At 37.9% G+C, this 26,266-nt stretch overlaps 1 protein-coding gene across 2 annotated transcripts in view; it reads left to right on the top strand.

The window, feature by feature from the left end:
* TMCC3 (transmembrane and coiled-coil domain family 3) overlaps positions 1-25,024 on the top strand; it is a 91,319-nt gene extending 66,295 nt beyond the window's left edge. For both annotated transcript variants that reach the window (XM_087968122.1, XM_026693843.2), the window contains exons 2-4: positions 21,979-22,895; positions 23,649-23,784; positions 24,420-25,024. In XM_087968122.1, coding sequence (XP_087824248.1) covers positions 21,979-22,895; positions 23,649-23,784; positions 24,420-24,722 — 1,356 coding nt within the window. In that variant the 3' untranslated portion in view covers positions 24,723-25,024. The remainder of the gene's footprint in view (positions 1-21,978; positions 22,896-23,648; positions 23,785-24,419) is intronic.
* The last annotated feature ends 1,242 nt before the right edge of the window (positions 25,025-26,266 follow it).

The following is a 26,266-nucleotide window of genomic DNA, read 5'->3' as shown; positions in this document are numbered from 1 at the left end:
CTTTCAAACACTGAAACAGATCCTATGAAAATCTATTTTCTCTTTACAATTAATTTCAAAATCTTATTGTAAAAGTTTCAATATTACAAATATATCTAGACCCTTAGTCCATTTATACATTTTTAAGATCAAAATCTTATTTAGCTTTTTGCTGTTTATTTCACATTCTTTAGGTTCTTAAGCTTATAATTATATTTTCTTTTGTTCAGGTTTGAAAATAAACTCTCCCAATAAAGTCTTTTCAAACTTTTTCAGAACACCTCTAATACTTTAAAGTGGTTAATAGACAATTTTCAAAAGTGATTATAGAGTGTGGTTTGAGAATTTAGTGCCCTTTAAAAGGCTCCACCATGTTTGTGAGCAATCCTTAGTCTCCCAGCACCCAAACCTTTACGCCTAACCCCTTAGAAAATATGTCTAGCAGTCTTCTCATAAGGAAGAGCTGACCTGTGCACATTTGCTCTTTTCTTTATCCAAGGACTTGGTCTATTCTCCTTGGTCTTTTCCATGGTTGTCAGCTCTGTGAAACTCAGTTCACCACATCTCCGTTTGGAAGACCTTATAAGAATCACATTTTCTCTTCATTCATTCATCCATTCATTTTCTTTTCTCTGTAATTTTACTATTTTCCTTTCTTCCATCCTTGTTTTTTTCTCAGATTCTTTAGTAGTACATTAGTGCTACCTAATGTACACACATCATATGATGATTGATTATATACGTATAACCATATACATATAATCAATCATCTGTCCCAAATTCAGAATTATACATCCCTTTGTATTCTTTACTAACTCAAGCAATATTTAATAATATATTTTTAAACCAAACATATTTTTGGTTGTTCTTAGACATTTTTTTCTATCCTCAACTCCTTTTTATGCTTCTTTTGACAGTTTGTAGATAGGTACTATTGGAAAATGTAGAAAGACTCATAGTTGGCAGACATTTCTGAAATGGTATGCAGGAAATAAAGGAACTCTATTTTGCACTTTTGTCATAGTTGCTGTCTCTATGCAAAATGATCAGATGTGATGCCAGCTGGCATGATGCCTGTATACTCTGGAGGTTTTAATCCTTGGAGTAGACTTTGATTTATTTCTCAATACTAATGTTTACACAAAAGTCATCCTAGTATATTTGGATATCCAGTTTCAGGATTATAGCACAAAAGTAAGCAAGTGGTGACAATTCATGAACTGATTGAGTGAGCTGTGGATCAGTATTGGAGCTTTTTCATTTCTACATGAAGCTTTTCAGTCCCAAATTATTGCTTTGCCAGCTATCCTGATGGATGAGGACATGTCAAAAAACCCTGAACCTCAGAGCAGCTGCATAAAGCAAATCCAGAAGAGAAAAAGAAGGTGATGTAGTAAAAATAGTGACATATCAGAAAGCTCACCAGGGTTGTTTTAGCCTCTGGCATATAATTATCATCAGAATATTCCTAGGCTGCTGTGCCTGTTGACCAAATAGGGTCGAACCAGCTTCTGTTTTAGATAAAACATTTGTGGTTCTAATAATGTGTTAATTATTATTTTGTCTGCTGCTATCCTATCCTGGGATTCATATAGTGGGTAAAACATAGTTTTCTTCCCAGAATTGTCTATCACAAATCACTTTGTGATGACCTGGAAAGCTTCTTTTCTGCTATATCCTCATGCTATTGCCTTGATTTCATCTTGAACCCGTAGCTGAGGCAGTAAAGTCATTCTTAGTTGTTTCTGCATTAAAGTAGGATTTTCCCCTTTAAAAGGCAAAAAAAAAAAAAGCATAGTTTTTCTGGGTTATGTGTGTGTGAAAATGGATGCATTTCACTTAACATCCAGTTGATGTTGCATTCAAGTAATCCCTGAGAAAAGAGATCTTGATAGTACTACCCATTTTAGGCTAACATGGGTACACCCTGTCATTTTGATTTGTAGCCATTCTCTTTACAGGACCATTCTTTTTGTGCAGCAGGAGAATCCAGTTCTTTCAAACATGCCTCCCTCCACCCCCATCCCATCCCATCCCAGACAAGTCTTGAAAGCAGAGCCCTCAGAGACCTGGATCAGCCCAAACAGCAGCTGATTACTGGTGAAAGTGGCAGAAGGTGAAGTAAGAGGTAGAGCTGATTCTTCTGTTGCTTCAGGGTACAGATATTTGCAAACCTCTGCTCTTGCTTGAAGTGTTTTTGGAAGGTGGGTTTATCTGTATTCCAGAATAGTGCTAAATTGTATCGGTTGCCTCATCTGTGCAAAAGACTTGTGCAATATCAGAGGAAAATTTTCCCACGACTAAATTCACCAGTCTAACCATCTGAAATTGTGACTCCTTATCACATGAGAGTGATTAGTGGATGCTTTCATTCCACTTAGTGACGTTTGGTGGGAAAGAAAGGAAAGAAAGCCCATATGTGTATAGTGTAATCCATGACAGCATGATTTTGGGGTAACTTTCCTTTAACTTGGTTTATTAATGAAACTCCAGACTTCTTTCACTCCTCAGGCTAAATAAAAATACCAGAGTATGACAATGCAATATGTGAATCCAGTTTTGATTGATGATTCTGCTTTTGGAAGAAATTATGGAAACATTTGTGCTGAGCTACTGTGTTCAAATACATGCCACAGCTTATTGTGATTTTGTCACAATGTTTAAAAGGAAAAAAAACATTTTATTTTAGTTTTACTTACTTACTTATTCAATTTATATGCCATCCATCTTGCCAAGAGGCAACCCTAGGGGAGCTTACAATCAAATAAAAGCAACAAGATAGAACATAAAATAATAAATATTATCATTAAAATTTAATTAAAATGTAATTAAAATTAACAAAGATGGCAAGGAAGGGAGCTATATGAGCACAAGGTGGAGGTGAAGTATTATCTCATCCATAACATACCCCCAGAGGAGCCCCAGGACAAATGGCAGAGCCAGACTTTCAGACTCTTTTGGATTCCTTTTGAAACAAAATCCGTAACAAATCCAAGATCATTCAGTTTTTACAAATGCAGAATAGATTTTATTACTCAAATATGCATCGAACTGAGAAAATGTTTGCTAAGTCTCCAGTGGAAAGATAGAAGGATTTTTCTAAAAACTCACCTCTAAAATCTTGACTGAAATCTTGATTTAGGCAAATGGTGACACATTTCCTCCCTTTAATATTTTAAATTGCTTTTAACATATAAACAAAAGAGAGAGAAAGATAACTAAGACATTATTTTTAAAAAATAAAAGTAAAAAAAAAAACTAACCAAAAGAAGAAAGAAAAAACAGCAGAAGTTCTAGCTGCAGCTGCTTGGTCCCTTAGAACCGAGTAGGAATACTCCTGATTTTTTATTCTTTGGTATCCATTAGTATTTGAACCACCAGATCCAGGTGTGAAACTGGACAACCATTAGACAGAAGCAGAGAGATACAGAAATCTTTGATTTTTTTTGCTGATATCTAACATTTATACAGATTTTGCAGACTACCATGTTTCCCCCAAAATAAGAAGACCCTGTCTTATATATTTTTGGCCACAAAAAAAGGCACCAGGTCTTATTTTCAGGGGATGTCATCCACTGACTAACCGCACTTGCACGCATCGCTCCCGGCCTCCTTTTTGCTGTCAGAGGCCTTCAGGAACTTCTTCTGTGTCTGGCAAGGCTTTCCTGAAGGCCTCTGCAGCCGATAACAGAGCTACAGAGCAGCTACAGAGGCCTTCAGGAAAGCCTTGCCAGCCTTGCCAGCTGCAGAAGAAATGGGCCTACAAGGCAGGTGTTGGGATGTGCAAGGCTTGGTTACAACTGTCCAAAAGTACCGTGTTTCTCATATAATAAGGCCGGGTCTTATTTTTTTTTGAGCCCCGAAAAAATGGCTAGGCCGTCTTTTTGGGGGGGGATTTAATTTCCCCCCCCTTGCATCTTTGGGCGGGTGGCGACGGCTTGGATGTTGACCTCTGCATTGGTGGGGCACTTCGTATCAGGGTCAACGCAGGCAGCACCATATCCAGGTGTGCAACAAAAGTACTTCCTAATGGCAAGCCCCCCCACCATTCCCCCCATTTCGCATGTTTTAATATAGGCCTTAATTTGGGGGGAGGGGCTTAATTTCATTTCATGCCTATAAAACATGCTGGGACTTCCTATTGGGGGAGGCCGTATTGTTGGAGAAACAGGGTACATAGTAGGGCAACTGCACCTCCCTCATCCCGACCCTAGCTTAATTTTTACCCATGCACTCTGGAGTGGGTGGGATCTTAATTAGGACTTATTTTGAGGGGAGAGCTTATATTGGGCATGTAAAAACCAAGCTAGGACTTACTTTCAGGGTTGGTCATATTTTCAGGAAAACAGGGTAGATCTTGTAACTAATTAGTTTATAGAACTGTTGCACAAAATGATTTAGTCCAGGAGTCCCAAACCCTCTGTCTCTGGACCAGCACCGGTTCATGGCATGCCAGCAACTGGGCCGCACAAACAAACGAAGCCCCATCCACAGGATGCAGGCAGCGCCCTCTCCAGTTCATGGAAAAAAACTTTCTCCACAGTACTGATCCCAGGTGCCCAAAAGATTGGGGCCTCTGACTTAGTCAGTGAGAAATTTATTTTAGCTTGGATTTGTTCTGTCCTGCAATAGAAAAAGCTGGCTTTAATTTTGTTTCATCAATCTTTTACTTTCCTTTCATTGTCTTTTTTACTCTTACTTTAGGTGTCAATTCTTTCCTGGTCAAAGTATGTGCTGAGCCCAAAGCTGTTTTAAAAGTTCTCAGTGCAATGTATTATTATTAGATTACTTAGATCCTTATTTGTAAGAAGGATTAAGCCACACTTTTCTAATTAAGTTCTTATGTAGAAAAGGAAGGGAAAAACCCTGCTATTTCAATTTCTCACAGTGATCAAGAAAGAACATTAACTTCAGGCTTTGTTGAAAATAAAAAGTTAGTTAGATAGATATGAAAATAAGGGCCAAGTCAGTCAGAGCTGGCATTGTGGAGTACTTGTAAATAATGTGATAATAAATAATTTTTAATTATATGGTATTATATGGATAATATTTTTTTAATTATATGGTGTTATACTGTTTTGCTTCATGCTTGTCCCTTTCTTTCTTAGTTCTCCATAAAATCTACTATTTATATACAAATTGGCTGCATTAGATATTTTGCATAATACAGGGACTTTCCCACTTTCACAAGAAGGGTTTCTGTTTTACTATAACTTCTCACTCAGTATCTTCGATGGTCTCAGGAGAAAGGCACTTGTTCAAAAAATAAAACTGGCTTGCCTGGGTATACATGTATCTACTTTTTAGCCAAAATAAAATGTAAAATTCTATTTTAGAACTGTAATCTGCAAATCACAGAACATTTGCTTTAGTACAGCCATAAATGGAATATCCAATTAAATTTAATGTTTTATTCAAAGCATTTCCAAATGTAGAGCTTTTTGGTTTTCAGACCTTTCAGAACTGAGCTTACAATGTATATACCGCATTGATTCTTTTGGAATTGGACCTCAGGACTGCTGTGAACCTGGATTTGTTTACAGGTCCATAGAAAATGAGCTAAGCAGCATTTGCCAATGCTGGTTTATACAGCATGGCAAACTGTCAGCTAATCTTTGCTTGTTTTGCTGCCCAATAATTGCTTGCTTGTTGGCCCTTCTTAATCTTACTTCAACACATACTTTCCTTCTCTTCACAAAAATAAGAATAAAATTTCCAGACTTATCATGAGGTCATATCACAGTTGCCATCAAGGCTTATAAAGCTGATGCTTTCATTTCTGCTTTTAAACTTGTTTATCAATTATTACTATATTTATTAGATTTTTATCCCACCTCTATTACATTACACGTAATTCAAAGCAGGAACATACATAATATTCCTTCCTCTTCCTCTTTTTTCTCCACAACAACCCTATGAAGTGGGTTGGCCTGAGAGTGACTGGCTTAATATCACCTAGCTTGCTTTCATGTTTAATGTGAGACTCAGAATCTCACAAAGTATAATTTCATACCATGGAATTTTGGTGAAATTACTGTATATACTCGAGTATAAGCCTAGTTTTTCAGCCCATTTTTTGTGCTGAAAAAATCCCCCTCGGCTTATACTCGAGTCAGATTCCCCTCTGAAAAAAAAAATGGTGTGGAGTCGCGGCCTCCGGCGGCAGCGACTTCCAACAGCCCCAGCCGGGAAGGGAAAGGCAAAAGCGCTTTGCCTTTCCCTTCCCGAGGCGGCGGGACTGGGGCCGCCCGGCGGTAGTGACTCCTGACTCAGGGGGCCTCCGAGGGAGGGGAAGAGAGTGACTCCTGCCTCCCGCTGTCATCATCATCTTCTTCTTTTGGGTTAGTGAATCAATTAAACCTTTCATGATAGTGAGATCGTTTCCCAAATTAATTATTTTGATTTTTGAAATTTACCAGTAGCTGCTGCATTTCCCACCCTCGGCTTATACTCGAGTCAATAAGTTTTCCCAGTTTTTTGTGTAAAATTAGGTGCCTCGGCTTATATTCGGGTCGACTTATACTCGAGTATATACGGTACATACAATGGAAATTTGGTGGATGTTGGATGGAAGTTGGGGAAGGGTGGAAGTTGGATGGAATAAGAATCACTTCCACTCAGATTACACTCAGCCCAGCATCCTGATCACATGAGCCACCACACTGTCTTTCTGTTGAAATAAAAAGACAATTAGTGCATCAAAAATTGATCTATTGATTTGATGGCAGCTTTGAGAGATTGGATTTGGCATTGGAATAAAGTATTGTAGCTAGTGGTTACACTTTAAAATGTTCATTGCTTTCACAAATAGAATATGTAAAAAGTTCAAATTAAAATAGAACATCAAGAGAAACATACTTTGACAGCTGAAGTTGAAAAAAAAAACAAAAAAACAGAAATTAACCACATAGTATGATTTACATCTGTCTATGAAAGGAGCATTCTGAACTCTTTTGCTGAAAAATTACTCTGAATACAATCCAGTGATAGATAGAGGAGTTGTGATTTTTTTTTACATGGTACAGATTACAATAAATTGTAACTAGGAGTAAATTTGGACTATAGGTACACTTGGATTTTAGTGTAAGAATCCCTTAGCAGAGAATCATCTCCTTGCATTAATGTTAACATGGTTACATGGTGTAAAAAAGTACAATGGATGTTACGCTTGCTGTATTTAGAAGGCTAATAATATGTGCTTAAAAGATGGTTCATTCCTCTTATAACTGGTCAATCCTGAAACTTCCTAAGACTCCCTAAAGGGTTTGACCGTGCTAGTAGCAAGTGCCACTGCTACTTCCTTTCATCAAAAGTTTAGTGTGCCCCCATTTCTCTTTTTTGTTTTCCTGTTAGTGGTCTTTAGAGTTAGCAAAATCTTGTTCAGTTAGTCCTGTGGTTTTGGTGGAACAGTAGCTTCGAGTTCCTTAAAACTCATATTTCCTATTCTTCTTTGGAATAAATGCAAGAAACAGAAAGAACAGATCCCTATTATGGTCCCATAAGGGCGTCATGGAAACCCATGAAGGTTAAAAACCATAAGGAATGAATTGAATTATAAAAAATTCTGGTGGAAGTCAATATTAACAGCTCAGTTTGTCATTACAATAATATAAAAATGCCTTATTTTATCTTTGCAATAATTTATTAAAAGTTTAATTTTGGTAAAAGAAATTGTGCTGAGTTCAAAACTTTTGTTACCAATTTCTTCAATTAATAAGTTATTGGTCTTTAAACTTTGGCAGAAGGGATGTGACAGATGTGGAAGGAAAAGAAGGCTGCTTGATTAGAGATGAAATAATTATAATTTTGATAGTGTTTCAGCTGAGAAGAATTTTATACCTGTTCTGTTAAATAATTAGTATTTAATTATATTAAATTGCCAAATGGAAAAGTGATGTTAGGTAAATCATTTAAATATTAATAGCTTAGTTTGGCTTTCATAAGTCAGCACTCATTTATAGCAGCTGGTTTGTACATTTAGCAAAGATGGTGATAAACTTTCTTATTTATCATGGTTGGGTAAAGCTTTAAAAAGGATATCGTGTAATCTGGGGAAACATACATGTATAGTGCATTTATTTTCAAGTTGTTAAAGTACTGTGCAGGCAGAAAGACTGTGGTTCACTGAAACAAAATGTGATGTGTACATCGTACAGCCATAACGACAGATGCAGGCACCAGTGCCTTGTAAATAACATGGCTGCTTTAATGATTGGTAGAGATGTACTTATATGTATTTCCACACATAGTAAATCACCTTAAAAAAAATTTTTTTAGAACTCCAGTATTTATTGCTTAACACTGACTGTGCTGAATGCTCATATTTATTTCAACCATTTCTTTTAAATTTTAGTTATGGTAGAAATGTGCATTCAGAAGTTAGTGGATCATTTTTCTGCATGATGAATATGGATATTTGGTCAATTTTTGTCCACACAGCTTTGAAAATATGGTTCTTTTTATAAGGGAAAGAAACCGTATCTTCATATAGTATTGTACTAGTGACTCACTATTATCACAATTGAGGTATACTTAACTAACTACTTGTCTTTCTTTTGTATTGCAATCATGACACTATCTTTGTTTGATTTAATCATGGCCCAGTTATGCTCTGATAATAATTTTTTGCCACGTTCTCATATATTGCTTTGATCGTACCTCTAATCTGTGAATAGATAACCAAAAATAATGCAGAACTGGTGAACACTTTTGTTCAGTTTTAAGCACTACCTTTCCCGTCTCCTTGAAGTAAGAAAGTGATTGCCTGCAGCAGATTAGTTTCAATTATCCTTCCTCCCCCTCCCAATATATTAGTTGCATGGTCATGTTAGGGTTTGCCTCCTTGTGCCAGTTTATGTCCTGGTGTGTTCCAATATATTTATTTTGTATTATTTTAACTTGGGAGATGCTCCAGGATGTGAGAGGAAAGGCAAACTTGCCAACTTAAGAGAAGAATCCTAAAGTCAAATTCATATAATTCCTCTGCAGTACACTGATTGATATGCCAAAAAAGGATGGCAGAAAATCAGAAGAAAAAAGTAAAACACAACACAACAAATGAAACATTCCCAAATTAGGGCAGCATCATTTGGCAGTCACTCAAAATAAAAAGCAGAAGTAGGATAAGTATTGGCATGGGCATAGCAATTTTTTTGATGGCATTTTTTGTTGCTCACTCAAGGATGATGGAGAAGGTCCTATAATTGATAGACTTGAGTCTGGTAGCATATAAGGAATCATCTGTTCCTTACAACAATCCCGTGAAGTCATTTTACTGAAGAACAAGTGTCCAGGATAATGTTAACTAAAGAACAAGTGTCCAGGATAGTGTTCAGAGTATCAGGAAGCTTTCTAAAAAGTCTTTAGAATTGTGTCTATAAAATTTGTACTAAAAAGTCCTTAGGTTCTTTTATTACATCACTCGGTGTTGGATCTGAAAACATCATTGTAACATAGGAACAAGGAAGTACATATTGTTCTTTATTAGGAAATTATACAGAGAGATATATGCATCACAGTTATAGGCCAATGTAAAAACAAATTTAATCTCTCTGTATCTTCGTTACTCTGAAATTATTAAAGTGTCTCAAATATATGTGTGTGTGTGTGTGTGTGTATGTGTGTATGTATGTATTTATGTATGTATGTAAGCATGCATGTATGAAATATCACTTTTTACTATTTTGTTTATTGATTAAAATGTTTCAGGTACATATTTCATGACATTGTTACAGTGAACTTGAAGATCTTTCTGTTAAATTTATTTAGTGTAATTTATTTTATTATGCACCCATATCATTATTTTCCTTCATTTATAATTTATGGAGTGTGATATTCTTTTAAAAAGGCAATGGAAGATGAACAAAATACAATATTTTAAGGTTTCTCCCAAAACAGTAAAACTCTATTTTATTTAATCATACCTTAGAATGATAGCTTGCATAACAGTAATAGAATAAGCATATTTCGAGTCGATAAAAAGATGTTCAAAACATATTACTGTCGCAGTAGTGCTTTGATAGCCTGTTATTACATGACTGTACATTATGTAGTATGCAAAGGAATACCTATTTAAAGAAAGACAGTAATGAAATTGAAATAGCTATTTCCACTTTAGCAGCCTGTTTCTATCTGATACCTTCAATATAGTTGATAGTGAGTTGTCCCTTTAAGGAATCTCAACATATGATCAAAATTGAGGATTATGAGAGTTGCAATCCCCAAATAGTTTTAATGAAACCTGAAGAAAAGGCTTTAATTTTTACCAAGCTTCTATGGATTTCCACAGAGGTAAAAAGAAGCTATCTATATACTACTCTAACATATCTTGCTCATGAATATTGGTAGGACTATGCAGCATTTTCAATTTAAAAGTTTTTTTTTTTTTTTTGTAGGGGCTTGCGGGCAATTTTATTGCCAGGGCAGATGCTGCCACAGAGAAGGCATGGTTCCAGATCCTGATAGGTGGCTTTCTTTAATCGATGTAACCTGGAATCTGCCAAACCTGCCGGATCAAACTGATCAGGCAGATACTATGTAGACAATGTAACATATTTAACACACACATATTTTCATAACATATCTGCATTCATAATCTTATTTAATTCAATGCCAATTGTCATTTTTTGAGGAAGTAAGTTCTGTGTGGGATGTTTTGCAAGTGATTTCTTACTACTCTAGTACTCATGAAACTGTGTGTGGAAATCTCAGTCAGTTGGAAAGATTAACATTTGTTGGCTTCCTGTGACATTAATTAGGCATTTTGCGTCATAGCAAAAACTTTTGAGAATCAGAATAATGGGGTTTTCTACAATCAGATCTAGGAGTACTTTAAAAAAAATGATCTAAAAATGATCTAAAAAAAATTGAGAAGTTGATTCTCAATTTGTGTGCACATGATAATATTGATAATAAGTTTATAAACTGAGCACTATGTACAAATGGCATGATATAGTTTTAGTTAATGATAAAACAGTGTTGGGTTAGTGAAAGATGTTAATACCTTCAAAAATGAAGTGAAAATTCTCCATGTGGAAGAAGTATTGCAATCCAATTATAGCTGAGTATTGATAGCATGGCATGGCATCATTTCTTGCCTGGAACACTAGTTGTTAAATGTATTACAGGAAGCAGTTGTTAAAATTCACTTCTGCTCACTAGATTGGTAGATAAAGCGATCTGCTTATGTCCTTTTCCAAACTGTTCTACTGCAACATAGCATTATGCCATAATGTAGTTCGTTTGATTTTGAGAGAAAGACATAGGATGTTATACTATTGGAAGTGGGAAAACAAGGTACACAACCACCCCAAACCATGTCAATTTACTCATAGGCTATATTGAGTCCTATGGATACCTTTAAAAAAAATGGTTTGATGTTCTTCTCTATATAGAGATAATTAAAGAAGCAGCACCATCTGCTGGCAACTGAATTACCATGTAGTAGATTTTTGTTAATACAGAGTCAATGAGCTTTTTTATTTCACTGGAACTTCATTCACATGTCCTACTAGATGTTCTAAACCACTGCTTTAATTGGTTTGTATAGGTAAGTACACTGAAGCTGAAACATTGGCTACACAATATCTCTTCTGATCATTTTCCACTGATTTATCATTCCCATTGTGCCCTATTCCTCTCTACCCTGTGGTCTCAGAAAATCTCACAGCCATCTGTTAAAAAAACCCAAACACCTGGATCCTATTCAGAATGTGAGTCAGAGAAATTTGTAGCTCAGATATTGCCATTTAGAGATAGTTAATTCTACTTGGTTTCTCAAAAATACATGATTTACTATTTCTTCTTCTGTTGTCCTCCTGTTTTGGATAATGTTGCTTAGCATGTGTATTCAGTGTGTATATGTGTACACTAAAGGAATGGGATATGGTAGAAACTTGAAGTAATCAGAAAACACACGAACAAGGGGGAGACATTCATGAAGGAAATCTGTGAAACAGCAGGTAAATAGAAAACCCATTGGCTTGGATCCAAACTTATGCTCATTGCTCTTTGCTTTATGGTTTGATCATGAAACTATCCATTGTCTCTAAATTTCTGTTTATAAATAAAACAAAATAATCTGTGAGTTGTATCCAGTGATGCTTATATGATACTTTTACTGTTTACAGAAACTTTCATAAAAAACAGCACAGAACTACATTTTATGTGTGTTTTTCTCACTAGGCTAATATTAGATGCAATTGTAGTCTTCTAGCTGGTTCCCACTTAAATTATCAGTGACAGGTGATAAGTTAGATCACAGTATGATTGTCACTGGGTTGGAGTTTCATATTTAATGTGTATTTTAATATACTGCTACCTGAAATACTAAGCCTGACATTTTAAGTATCATTTTAAAAAACAGGTTTTTTAATGATATGAACATATATTGGTGTCAAGTATATACTAACAGAGTTGCTTCCACGTGTTGGAAGAAACTCTCTACACATGCTTAGTTCATTCTGCTATGGATGTACAGTATATACTCGAGTATAAGTCGACCCGAATATAAGCCGAGGCACCTAATTTTACACAAAAAACTGGGAAAACTTATTGACTCGAGTATAAGCCGAGGGTGGGAAATGCAGCAGCTACTGGTAAATTTCAAAAATAAAAATAATTAATTTGGGAAACGATCTCACTATCATGAAAGGTTTAATTGACTCACTAACCCAAAAGAAGATGATGATGATGACAGCGGGAGGCATGAGTCACTCTCTTCCCCTCCCTCGGAGGCCCCCTGAGTCAGGAGTCACTACCGCCGGCGCGGCCCCAGTCCCGCCGCCTCGGGAAGGGAAAGGCAAAGCGCTTTTTGCCTTTCCCTTCCCGGCTGGGGCTGTTGGGAGTCGCTGCCGCCGGAGGCCGCGACTCCACACCATTTTTTTTTTTCAGAGGGGAATCTGACTCGAGTATAAGCCGAGGGGGATTTTTTCAGCACAAAAAATGGGCTGAAAAACTAGGCTTATACTCGAGTATATACAGTAAGTTTCTCTTTCATAAAAAAACAAGAAGTTGGATTGAAAACTAACATCTTGTTCCTAGTACATTAATAAGAAGACTGTAACTATCCTAATAGCAATTGCCCTGGAACAGCTCTTCTAGCACTCTAGCAATGAGAGCACAAATATCCTGCAATAGGAAGAATCTCAAAGGCATAAACAAGCTCAGAAATGTCAGATGGGGAGAACAATAATAGCACCTTTGGTATTTTGTCAAGCAGTAGAACCTCATGACCATAGCCAACATAATGTTTAAAGATATTTGTCAAATGCCTTATTTATTTTGTAAGTCGCAAAAATATTAGCCAGGAACTGTGCTGATGAGCCTACTAGGCCACGTCTGGAGCTGTTTCTTTTTCTATCTAATTAGTTCACAGTTCAATGGGGACACAAATTGTATGTGTTGCTTTCCTTTGCAGTTCTCTAAAGATGCATCTCATCACAGCAAGCATTACCACTGAAAAAGATTGTGCTTATTTTTGTTGAGCTCCAGTATATTAAAATGAGACACTGCAGCTCAATATAAGCACCATGTTTGCTGTGCACGTACTGTAGTGTTTACTTTAGGGAAATTGTTTTGCTGCAATCAGTAAATATAAAATAATACATTGTGGCTATCACCTTTGTTTTAAAATTTAGTGAACGTTATTTGGATATTAGATCTTAACAGCAGAGAATGTAGAAAAAAAAATAAGATTTATGGTAGAGGATTGTAGTCTTTGTGCTGATGCCCCTTTAATGCACATATTTGTTTCAGGAGTTTATTTCATAGTATTTTAGTTACTTCTGATTGGACATTTCTAAAGCAACTTACGATATTAAACAGATCATTCAAGTTACAATAATCAATATATTAAACAATAACAGCAGAGAAACGGTAAAATAATAGAGACCAAGTATACATAAAGTAAATAGGAGGAAATGTAGACATCTATATACTTCCACCATTATTACCTAAAATTAGCAGAGCTCTGTGAAATGAATAGTTACATCACAGTATTTGATGTCAATTTAATATTTTGTTCTTCCAGATGTTTAGAAAACAATTTCAATATTTTTCTCATTTTTCCTCCTGAATATGATTTTACTCTTATTATTAGCTTCTTCTTACTTGAAGAAGTAAGAAGTAAGAAATACATACTTACTTGTATGTATTTTCTTTTTAATTTATTTGCATACTTTAAAAAAAAAACCTTACCTTTTAAAAACTCAGGCAAATAATGAGATCATGGTTTTATCCTATAAGTCGAGATCCCCAATCCCTGGGCCAAGGACCACTACCAGGCCGTGGTATATTCGGAATTGAGTTGTGCAAGTGGTTAACTGGAGCGTGAGCACGCAGCTCAACGTGCGCAAGCAGTGGGCAGCCCAGTTCACCTCTACCCCTAACCAGGTCACTAGTAGTCTCCAACCTTGGAGACTTGGTGTCACAGCTGTGAGGGAGAGGGGAACTGGGCTGCGTGAGCAGCGAGCCAGTGTGCATGCACATGCAGACCTTGCACGAGCAGCAGGCCAGTGTGCAACCATGCAGCTCAACTTGCACAAATGGCAGGCTGGTATGCACACCACTCACGTGGCCTTATTCTGAATATGCCATGGCCTGGTAGTGGGCTGTGGCCCGGGGTTTGGGGACCCTGCTGTAAGTTATGCTCCAAACGTAAGTAATTTGATTTCATGTTTGTTTCATCCAACAAAAATGTACTTTGCTTGTTTCCCCAGATGGCTTTTGTATTGAGATTTCATGTTACTCAGATCACAAGAGAATCAGGGTATGCTCTTCATATGATTATGCATAATATTTATAAACAATTTTACACCAAGAAAAGAATATTGCAGCCAGATCTGAAGCTTATGCTAGTTGCCCTTGGTACTACTGTTGATTATATTTTGTATAAACATAAATCATTTAGCACATAATATTACTCTGAGTTTACACTAACTCAAGATGTTTCCATTTCTTTAGGAGATGAGTCATACATAAGATGTTTCTTGGTTTTGTCTGTCAGACTTTTTATGATAAAAAGCTTAGAAGAGTATGCGTACAATCAAATTTAAATCAAGGCTATTTTTTGCACTAAGTTGTTCTGTTACTCTAGTAAGTATGTTTGATTCTTCATATATCTCTGAATTTTATGACAGGATATCATACTGTTGGGTTTATCAATGCAATATAACACGTATAATAGTATAACAACAACAGTAATAATAATAATAATAATAATAATAATAATAATAATAATAATAATAATAATAATAATAATAATAATAATATAAAATGGTTGAATTCACACATTGTGCTAACCCTGCGTAGCTTTTTCTCTGGTAATATCACACTACTAACTAGAGCATACAAAACATTTGCTAAACCAGTGCAGCTCATCAGTCTGAAACCCACATTACGTAACTGATATTAATACAGTTGAGAAAGTCCAGAAATATTTCACAAGAAGAGTTCTTCACTCCTCTAATCATTGCAGAATACCTTATGCCACCAGACTTGAAATTGTAGACCTAGAAAATATAGAACTACGCCGCCTTCGGTCTGATCTAACTATAGTACATAAAATTGTATATTGCAATGTCCTACCTGTCAATGAATACTTCAGCTTCAACCATAACAATACAAGAGCATACAATAGATACAAACTCAAGGTAAACTGCACCAAACTTGATTGCAGGAAATACGACTTCAGCAACAGAGTGGTCAATGTCTAGAATACACTACCTGACTCTGTGGTTTCTTCCCCAAACCCCAAAAACTTTAACCTTAGACTGTCTACTATTGACCTCACCCCTTTCCTAAGAGGTCTGTAGGGGGCTGCATAAGCGCACCAATGTGCCTACCACCCCTGTCCTATTGTTTCTTTTTATTTTTTCTTATATGTATCCATTTCACGTATTCATAACGATGTTTATACTTATACCTGTTATTTTATAATCGCTTGACAAATAAATAAATAAATACATAAATAAATAAATAAATAAATAAATAAATAAATAAAAATTACCCAAGGGTTATGCAATAGTTCACAGCTGGCTGAGGTGGCACAACACCCAAATCATAAAATAGTTCAGCCTTTCCAAGCTGATGCACTCCAGATGTTCAGAATCCCAAACCTACATGGTTATTGATGATACAGGATGGAAGTCTGCAAGGCTTGCCTTGGACTATATACATGCCTGTCTGTCCTGAAGAGAGTTCAAACCAAACATTTAAGAAACATTTTCCAGGTTGTGCTGGAAAACACAATGTTCCAGTAGGAATCAGAAGTTGATAAAGTTGAATCCAGACTCCGAATAAATATTTTTATTGACTGGCTAAATCTATTCTTATAATTCAGTTGGATTGGTACATCTAATTCTTGCAATTTCAAAGCCTCCTGGAAAAAATAAGTTATACCATAAAATCACCTTCCAACGATTGCTTTAATTTTACTGTATGTTAAGAAATCTTTAATGATTTGTTTATTCTTTTTGTAAGTAGCAGAATGTAAGTATTAAAATAAAATAGAAAATCAAACTATAGCAAATATGGAGCCTGCTAGATGGTTGTATTGATAGACCAGGGATCAAACTTTTTAAACGGGACCAATTCATGGTCCCTCAGACTGTTGGAGGGCTGGACTGGCCAAATGTGTGCGGCTAGGTGGTCAGGTGACTGGGTGGGCATGGCCAATTTAGCAGTCCATTTTGCCAATTTAGCAATCCATTAAATAACACAAATTAAACTTTAATTTGTTTTACTCCTGGGGGTGTTTTATTTGCTTTTGTTTGCATGTTGCTCTTTTGGTTGACTTCTTTTTACTAGATTGTTTTTAAGTTGTTTAGGAGTCTAGTAGTCCACTTCAGGAAACTAGGTTTTGTAGTAATTCTTCTCAGCTTCAAGGAGCTTAAAATCAACAAAATCTCCCCTCTCCTTTCCATTATTTGAGCCCCTCTGGAGAAATTAAGATTTCAAGTACAACTAAAGTTGAAGAGCAAATGGGGGTGGGGAAGAGAAACCAGAACATGGAATGTTTGATAGGTACAGAGATGAGACCTGGGGCATCTTCTGCAGTATCCCCTTCAGTCCTGGCAGTGCCCTGGAATACCTCGTTGAATTCCATTCCATTCCATTCTCTTCCATTTCATTTTCATTTTCATCTCATTCCCATTCCCATTCCCACTCCCACTCAATCGTATTGCTATTCCATCCCATCCCATTCTATTCCCATTCCTATTCTATCCTCTTGTATTTCCATTCCATTCTATTCTATTCACATCGTGGTGGTCTCAATCCACTTTTGGAATCTCGCTGGCCACCCGAGAACTTCCTCTGCACGTGCCAAACACCTGCAACTGGCTCCAGCAGGGGCTTTGCATGCTGGCAGGCAGGATCGGCCAGGCAAGCATCTCTTGGAGTGGATCTGGCGAAGAAGCCCCAAGGCTGGGGCTCAACAGTGTTGATCCACCGGCCGGCCAGCCCTTCCCACCTCCCTCTCCAGGGGCGGAGATGGCTGTCCTCCTTTAGGGGCTGGCAGCCTTGCTGGCCTCTGCCCCGGAACTGCTGAGCACCGAGCAGGAGAAGAATGACAAGCCAAGCAGTGGCAGTGGTGGGAGCCCTGGCTGCCTCCCCAGCCCCGAGTTAGCACTCTGCCGGCCAAAAATGGGATGCGCGTACGCCTTCCAGGGCCTCCATGCATCCCACTTTTTGCCTTCCTGGCCCCCAGAAGCTTCTTGCTAGCCAAAAATGGGCACGGGCCCGTTTTTGGCCTCCCCCCCTCCAGTACCTCTCTGCCTTACTTGCCCATTCCAGCTTGCGAAGGTAAGTCCTGCACTCAGCCAAAGGGTGGAGGCCAGCAGGTGGGTGGGGCAGCCTCGTCCCATGTGGGCCAGATTAATGGCTTTAGCGGGCCGTATACAGCCTGTGGGCTATAGTTTGAGGACCCCTGTGATAGAACATGATTTGCACTTTCCCAAAGATTATTATGTTTTATGGCTTTAATTCAGTTTTAATGAGTTTTTAAAATTATTGTCTATATTTTATTGTTTTTGTGGTTTTAATTATCTGAGCTGCACAGAGTCCTGAATCTTAATTTCTGATTAGACCATTAAGAATGGAATACTGCTAAACTAGTAATTTCATTTGGTATATATGTATCATACAGCTGTAAGTCCATGTTGTGGGAAAATGTATGCATTAGAATTCTAAAAATACAACTAAACTCAGCATTGGTCCTATAACATAATGTCTGCCCATGTTCAATATACAATTCTTCTGTTCCCACTCTTTAGCAGAAAAATTTAACTCAGCACTGACCAGTAATTTATGTCGAGTCAGATTTTACTTTTGCTAACTTGCTTACAATCTTAGCAATAATTTGTAAGTTTTCCAATGACATTCCAATATTTTTCCTCCCTATCCATTCGCTGTATCTATTGTCTTCTCTCCTTCAATTTCCTTCAAACTACTAAAATTGTTTTATATCATGTCACTCCAATATGCTAAGGCATATGCACAAACATAGTACAATCAAAAAAGAAATTGTAGATTTAAGGATATCACTGCACTTAGACACATTTCTTTTATTGTATCAAGGGACCATGCTTCTTAGGTTCAGTGCAATTTGATATGCTACCGTGTTTCTCATAAAATAAGGCCGGATCTTTTTTTTTTTTTTTGAGCCCCGAAAAAACGGCTAGGATGTCTTTTCAGGGGTGACTTAATTTCTTCCCCCATGCGCACCTCCACCTAGAGCGCCCTATGCGCACTCACCTCTCCATGAGGCCGCCACTGGAAGCTCCCCAAAGGTAGACTCACCAGCCGCTTCTATCGGTCGGTAGAAGCCTCAGGGCAAGCACCCACGTGCACTCACCTCGCCACGAAGCTGTTTCTATCAGCCGATGGAAGCTCCCCAAAGGCAGAGTCACCAGCCGCTTTGGATTGAGGTGTGGCTGCCTGCAGGATGCTCCTGAGAGGAGTGCCCCATGTGCACTCTCCTCGAGGCCGTTTCTATCAGCCAATGGAAGCTCCCAAAAGGCAGAGACACCAGCTGCTTCCATCGGCCGATAGAAACGACTTCGTGGCAAGGGGAGTGCGCGTGGGAGAGTGACTGCAAACTTTTCTTAGCAGAAGGAAAGCAAGCTGAGTTTCTCTCTCTCTCTCTCTCTTACACACACACACACACACACACACACACACACACCACCCCTGCTAGCCCTCGTTCCTGCACCAGGTCAGCCAAGCCCTTCTGGCGAGGGAAGGTCTCAGCATCTGCGGGGTTCCCACCGCTGCCCTCCCCTCCCCAGGCCAAACCCTTTCTGGGCACCCTGCCAAAGTCCCAGGGCAGCCAACCTCCCTTTACCTGCTGCCACCACTGGTTTGGGGAGCGGGGGAGGCGCCAGGGAGGGAAGATGAGGCAGCAGAGCTCGACTACCCCTAGAAGGGAGATCGGGCAGGCTCCTGAAAGGAGATGTGGGAGCGGTTCTCGTGGGAATGCGGCGGGGAAGTGGGGTGAGTGTGAAAGGGTCGCCACTGCGGCACAGGAGGGCGGGAGGGAGCTGGAGCGAAGAAGGGCCAGGGAGAATCTAAACCGTCCTTTCTATTGCTCTGGTGAGGGCCGAATATTTGCAGGGGCTGGTTGGAAAGGCCTAATATTAGTATGAACCTTGAGTCATGGGGGGGAGTTGAATGGCGAAGGCACTCTGCACATGATCTGAGGCAATCCTGCCACAGCTTACGGGTGGCGTTGCTAACAGTTGAGGGGAGTCTGAGAACTTCAGTGGTGCCTCCTTTTCTCTCTCTCTCTCTCTGTCTGGGCTCCTGAAAGAGCGCCCGTCATTAACCAATTAACCAACGCCAGCCTTGGAATCCCTTATTTCGGCATAATTCGGGATGAGAGAGGAGCCGTAAAACCAGGGACTTGGCGACAAGGTGCTGGTTCTTTTTTTTTTTTTTTTGATTGAGTTCAATCACAAGACATTTCTGGATTTCATCGGACGTCCGAGGCATTCAGAAGAACTTTTGAAAAACTTGCAGGTCTAACTTTGAGAAGCAATGAGTTCGGTCCTCTCAAATGGCGGAGGTTAGGGATGGTCTTTGGAGACCTCCCCTCTCCTTTAGCTGAGGGAGACCTGGGCGATTTCAAGCCAAAAACTGCCCCAGAGGGACTGATCAGAGAATGCGCAGGAAAGCAAAACAGGAACACATTTGGGCTAAGGCCTTTTCTCCCATTCTCTCCATCGCAATCTCACAGTTTTTATCCAGACACAGATAGGCGTATGCTTTCTCTCCTGCCTCGCTGGTAGATTCAAAGACAACTAATGCATGCTCCCCTCACCACGAGGCCATTTCTATCGGCCGCTGGAAACTCCCCAAAGGCAGAGTCACCAGCCGCTTCTACCGGCTGGTGACTCTGCTTTTGGGGAGCTTCCATCGGCTGATAGAAATGGCCTCTTGGCGAGGGGAGTGCGCACAAGCACTCGCCCCAAGGCCGCTTCTACCGGCCGATAGAAGCAGCTGGTGACTCTGCCTTTGGGGAGCTTCCATTGGCTGATAGAAACGGCCTCGTGGTGAAGGGAGTGTGCATGGGCATTCGCCCCGAGGTGCTTCTACCGGCTGATAGAAGCAGCTGGTGACTCTGCCTTCGGGGAGCTTCTATCGGCCGATGTTCTATCAGTAGTAGATCAGGGTATTCTAGCCTAGGCTACCTGCATGGCGCTCCTAAAAGCAAGTTTCCCCCCCCTTCCCTTCCCATTTCTCTTCACCTCGTGTAGTTCTAATGAACGATGTGAGAAATGGTGGGGAAACGCATGGTTTAAATAGGCCTAAATTTTGGGGGGCGGGGCTTAATTTCACCTCATGCCTAGAAATCATGCTGGGCCTTCCTATTGGTGGAGGCTGTATTGTTGGAGAAACACGGTAATATATAGAAGAGCTTGTTCTGTCTTTGCTAAATGTAGTTCAGCTATTTTTTTACTGTGAAAGTGGAAAATGATAATCATTTGTAATGGGCAGGTAGATACTGGGGATACCAAGAAAGAAACAGATTAAATGGTTGAACTGAAAATTTAGCCACTACTTTAGAACTAAGTAAAAAACAAACAGCGTTCCAGCAAACCTCCATTCCAACCAATAACTCCGAGACAGACAATGCTCAAAAGTTCTCTTTTATTTGGATACTAACTGGCACAACTGTGGAAATCCTGAATCTAACAATTCCGGGCTTCCTTGCAATAATCAAAACTACAAATTCAATTCCATCATCCATCATCACATCACATGCCCCAATCATCATCCGTCCCAGCTGAAGACTTCCCCTCACATATGTACACCTAGTATGACCTTGAACTTACAAAAAGAATGTTATTTTGTCTAACTACATATACCCCAAGAACTTCCACTCTTCCACTTTCCCAGGCTCAAAATGTGGCAACAAACAATTGACTCCTGATTGGATGAGTCAATAAAAATATTTTTGTGTTCTTTAAGAAACTTATCAGACAAGTAATTATATATAGTTTTAAAAAACACACCCCTGTTTTTAACTGTTCTACAGTTTTAAAAAAATTACTGCCTATAGATTGCCCAGAGTCATTGTTTTGGATGACTGGCTATAGAAATTGAATACAGAAATAAAAATAAACGATTTGTGTATCAAACAAAACAGCCCATGGAACTTTTATCTGCAGAATATTATATTGTTTTAACTTCTGAATGAAAGTGAATACATTTAGGAATGTGGCATAGTTTTGGTTTAAAGTTATTATAATTGTGAAGTAAAATCATATAATTTTGTATTATTTATCACTTATGTTTTGTTATTTATTGTGTTTAATGGAAAGAACAGAACACTGTTTTCTCAGTGTATTTCTGCAGCAATTTTTTATTTCCTATGACAATTACGATAATCAATTCTGATAATTTTCTGAATAGTTTCTGATTACAATGACTTAAAACTGTGTATATAAAACTTCACACACAAAAAATCCTTACTGTTTTTTGTATTTAATTTTTTTTTAGGTGGAAAGACATGATGTGAATACACTGAGTTTGCCACTTAATATTCGCCGGGGAGGTTCAGACACTAATCTGAATTTTGATGTACCTGATGGTATATTTGAATTTCACAAAGTAAAACTCAGTGCTGATAGTCTGAAACAAAAAATTCTGAAAGTTACCGAGAAAATAAAAATAGAACAAACAGCTCGGGATGGGAATGTGGCCGAGTACTTGAAGCTGGTGAACAGTGCAGACAAACAACAAGCTGGACGAATTAAACAAGTCTTTGAAAAGAAGAATCAGAAGTCTGCCCATTCCATAGCCCAGCTGCAAAAAAAATTGGAACAATATCACAGAAAGCTAAAAGAAATAGAACAGAATAGTTCCTCCAAAAGCACCAGAGACTCTTCCAAAGACAGCCTAAAGGAAATTCAACACTCTTTAAAAGATGCCCATGGAAAAGCTCGTGTTACCAGCCAGGCCAATGAAAGCTGCAAAACAGGAGTTCCAGGAGTCTCGTTGACACCTCCAGTGTTTGTTTTCAACAAATCCAGGGAATTTGCAAATCTGATTCGGAATAAGTTTGGTAGTGCTGACAACATTGCTCACTTGAAGAGTAGCTTAGATGACTTCAGACCAGAAACTACTTCCAGGGCATATGGTGGTAGTGCCACCATAGTAGCCAAGCCAAAATATACCAGTGATGATGAATGCTCAAGTGGAACATCTGGATCCATAGACAGTAATGGAAACCAATCCTTTGGTCAAAGTGGGGCAAATACTTTGGACAACCATGGAAAACTTTCCATATTCTTGGAAGAACTGAGGGAAATAAAGGAAGCACAATCACAATTATCAGAAGATATTCAGAATTCAAAAGTACAGTTCAAAAGAGATTATGGCTTTATTTCTCAGACCTTGCAAGAGGAAAGATTCAGGTATACAATTATATATTATTATATTACAATAATACACTGCTGCTCTATCAGTGGTTGCCTGCCATTATGCTTCTGGTTTCAGTTCATAGTATCGGTGATGACCTATGAAGTCCTTCATGTCATGGGACCAAGTTATTTAAAAGACTGCCTTCCCTGCTTACATCTACCCATCCCATTAGAAGTGGTAGACAAGATATGCTTCAGGTCCCATCTGTTAGAGAATATTATCTGGCAGCGCCCAGGAAGAGAGCCTTTACTGTCATGGAGGTCACTCACCCTTTGGAATATCATTATTCTGGAAGATCATATTGCCCCAACTTCACTGGCCTTTTGTAAAGCTTAAAGATGTGACATTGCCCCCTGGCCTGCTGATCTAGATGTGCCATTGAGCCTATATACAGTGATAGTTTTGAGTGTTTACAAATTTATATATCTTGGTGGTGAATTGTGTTATATGATTTATATGGTTTTCTTTTAAGATTGTATTTTGTTCTTTTGAACTGTTTTCAATTGTTATAAGTCACCCAGAGTTATGCATTTGAGATGGGTGACTACATAAATTGAAATAATCAATGATCTGATTTTTAAAAAGTCTAAAATATTTAGCTTCTATATAAGGCAACATGCTCACTTCATGAAAAGGTTGGTTACCATGATTAAAAAAAAAACCTTGCAAATGATATTTTAAGCTATATACAAACTACACCAAAAGTAACTTTAATAAGTCTTTTTGTTGTTGAAATTTGAATGAAGATATGAACGTTTGGAAGACCAGCTAAATGATCTAACAGACCTTCATCAACATGAAACAGCCAATTTGAAGCAAGAACTGGCCAGTATTGAAGAAAAAGTAGCATATCAGGCTTATGAGCGGTCACGTGATGTTCAGGTATTTACTTTTTAAAATTAAATAGTATTGTTGCCTATTTGTAAAGAATATTAGTGCAAAGATCCCTTCCACAAATTGCCATCCCTTAAATTAATTTGTAGAAAGTTATAAAAAGTTTACTTGTTGTAAAGAAAAATAAATTGGTTGTTAAACTTTTAAAAATTAATTAGTCTGAAAAAATATTTGTAAACACAAGCTTAACAAATTAAGCTGGAAAGGTATGTAAAATGTCTGGTGCCTTGTTCTTATAATTAAAGAATGATGTTTTTTCTCTTAAGAAGTATGAAATTTGAAATTTAGTGTGAGAGTTAAAAAATTGACTCAACTTTCCATGATCAATATATTCAGAGAAAATGCCATCACTTTTTATATCTTCATAGGGAATAGAAATGTTTGAACTTTATTATTGTCAATGTATATTTTAAATTATTTGTACAAAATGAGGGTAATCTTTAAGATTTATATCTATGTCTCCAATGCTATAATGGAGCTGGGATTCTGAGGGTCATTTTCCAGTAGAATACAGTAGCCTGAATTACTTCTTTCACAGATCAGACAGGAATGGAAATCTATTTTGTATTTTAGTTCCTTAACATTTTGTTCCACTGTGTTCTCTTCCTGTTTTCTGCCAATAGGAAGCTTTGGAATCTTGCCAGACACGGGTTGCTAAATTGGAGCTCCACCAGCAAGAACAGCAAGCGTTACAATCGGAAACGGTTAATGCCAAAGTCCTACTAGGAAAAAGCATAAACGTAGTCTTGGCCTTCATGACTGTTATCCTTGTGTGTGTCTCCACCATAGCAAAGTTTATAGCTCCTATGATGAAAAGCCGTTTCCATATTATTTGCACGTTTTTTGCAGTAACTCTTTTTGCAATTTTATGCAAAAATTGGGATCACATTGTCTGTGCCATAGAAAAGATAATTATACCAAGATGAAAACACAAGTATGGAGACTTTCCTTTTTTAAAAATTATTTTTGACATCTAAACAAACTACCAAATCTTGTAATCTAAGCAGACAAATTAGGTGAAGACTTTTTTTCCCACCTGGGCATAAGCTTGTAAGAGTGAAAACTCCTGGCAGTGCTTTCATCTTAGCAATCACAGCATAAAGAATGACGTGAATCTGATATGAAGTGGATGCTGTGTATACATCTTTTTGCCTTAATCCAACCAACTTTTCCAAACCCCAGATTTCAACCAAATTCTGAATTAGATATTAACTAGATAAGTTTCAAGTGGAAAGAAGAGAATAAATAATAATTAATTACATTTTATTAAATGGGAATTTACAATGTCCTATCCTTATCTAAAGCATTTTCCTTGTAGTATATTTCTAAATAGTAAATTAAGATATCTGTGTCTTCGGAAATGCTAGACAAATTTCCCTGATGATCAACATTCCTGTGGTGGGAATTGTACTGAGTGAATTATCTTCTGTTATTTGTATCCCTTTTTATTCAATCAACATACAGTATAGAAGTTATTTTAGTATAGAAGCTATTTAGAAGTTATTTTGTCTTTCAAATTAGTTAATCCACTATGATTTTGCTTCATGATCTTAAAGACAATGTCTTTACTACAAATGAAATCAAGCACTTGGTTCTTCTGTTAATTAAAAAATGGGGATCTTTATCTAATTTCTGTAGCCTACCAGACACCTCATTTATCATAAATGCAAAAAGATAAGAAAAACTGTTTATCTTCTTACAGATACTGGAGGAGATAGAATCATTCACAATAGAGCACAAATATACTCAGAAGTATCAATGAACAAACAAAACTAGTGTAACAGGACATGTTGTTTGGTAGTTTCAAAACATAGGACCAGGAAGAGTAAATGCAGGCCAAACCATTCAACCATTGTCTGTTACCTTACCAGGTTGACTAGACAGGAAACATCACCAGATACTCTAATTCTATTTTATTGTAAAGCCACATTAACAGAATTATCCTGCTGTCACTTTTAAAGTCCGAGAACTTAAACAGAGTCCATTTTCTCTTTCCACTAATACTACTGTGGGCTATACTCTTTCTTATCTGATCATTCCCCAGGCAGCATCTCTTCACCTGGTCTCCCAAGGTCTTTCCCATGTACCATTACATTGTTTGTCTCCTCCCTACTCTCCCATGCCCTAATAATCTGAAGTAGCTACTTCATCATAAATAAAGAACATACCGCTCTAAGCTAGTTGGATGCTTGGATACCCTCCCTATATGCATCACCATTGATTCTGAGATGGTAATGGCATCTACCTGTACAGTTGATAAATGCCACTTCATCCACTACTGATAGAATCAGCAAACTGCATATAAGGTAAGCAGCTTGCCTTCTAACTAGAAATGGTTGTGATGGTGCTGTCCCTGGAAAAGAAAAAAAATCAATGATTAAAGTAGTGAATCCCCCTTCTACCTCAAACTGTGAGACCTCTTAGGTCTCATTTTTCATATCTAGTTACTATCTTTCCTTTCTCTTTTCCA

This window comes from Notechis scutatus, chromosome 6 (genome assembly GCF_049901735.1).
Source record: "Notechis scutatus isolate UNSWTSFEM ecotype Mainland chromosome 6, rNotScu1.2, whole genome shotgun sequence".
In the NCBI taxonomy this organism is placed as follows: Eukaryota; Metazoa; Chordata; class Lepidosauria; order Squamata; family Elapidae; genus Notechis; species Notechis scutatus.
This window is presented reverse-complemented; position numbering and strand designations above follow the sequence as displayed.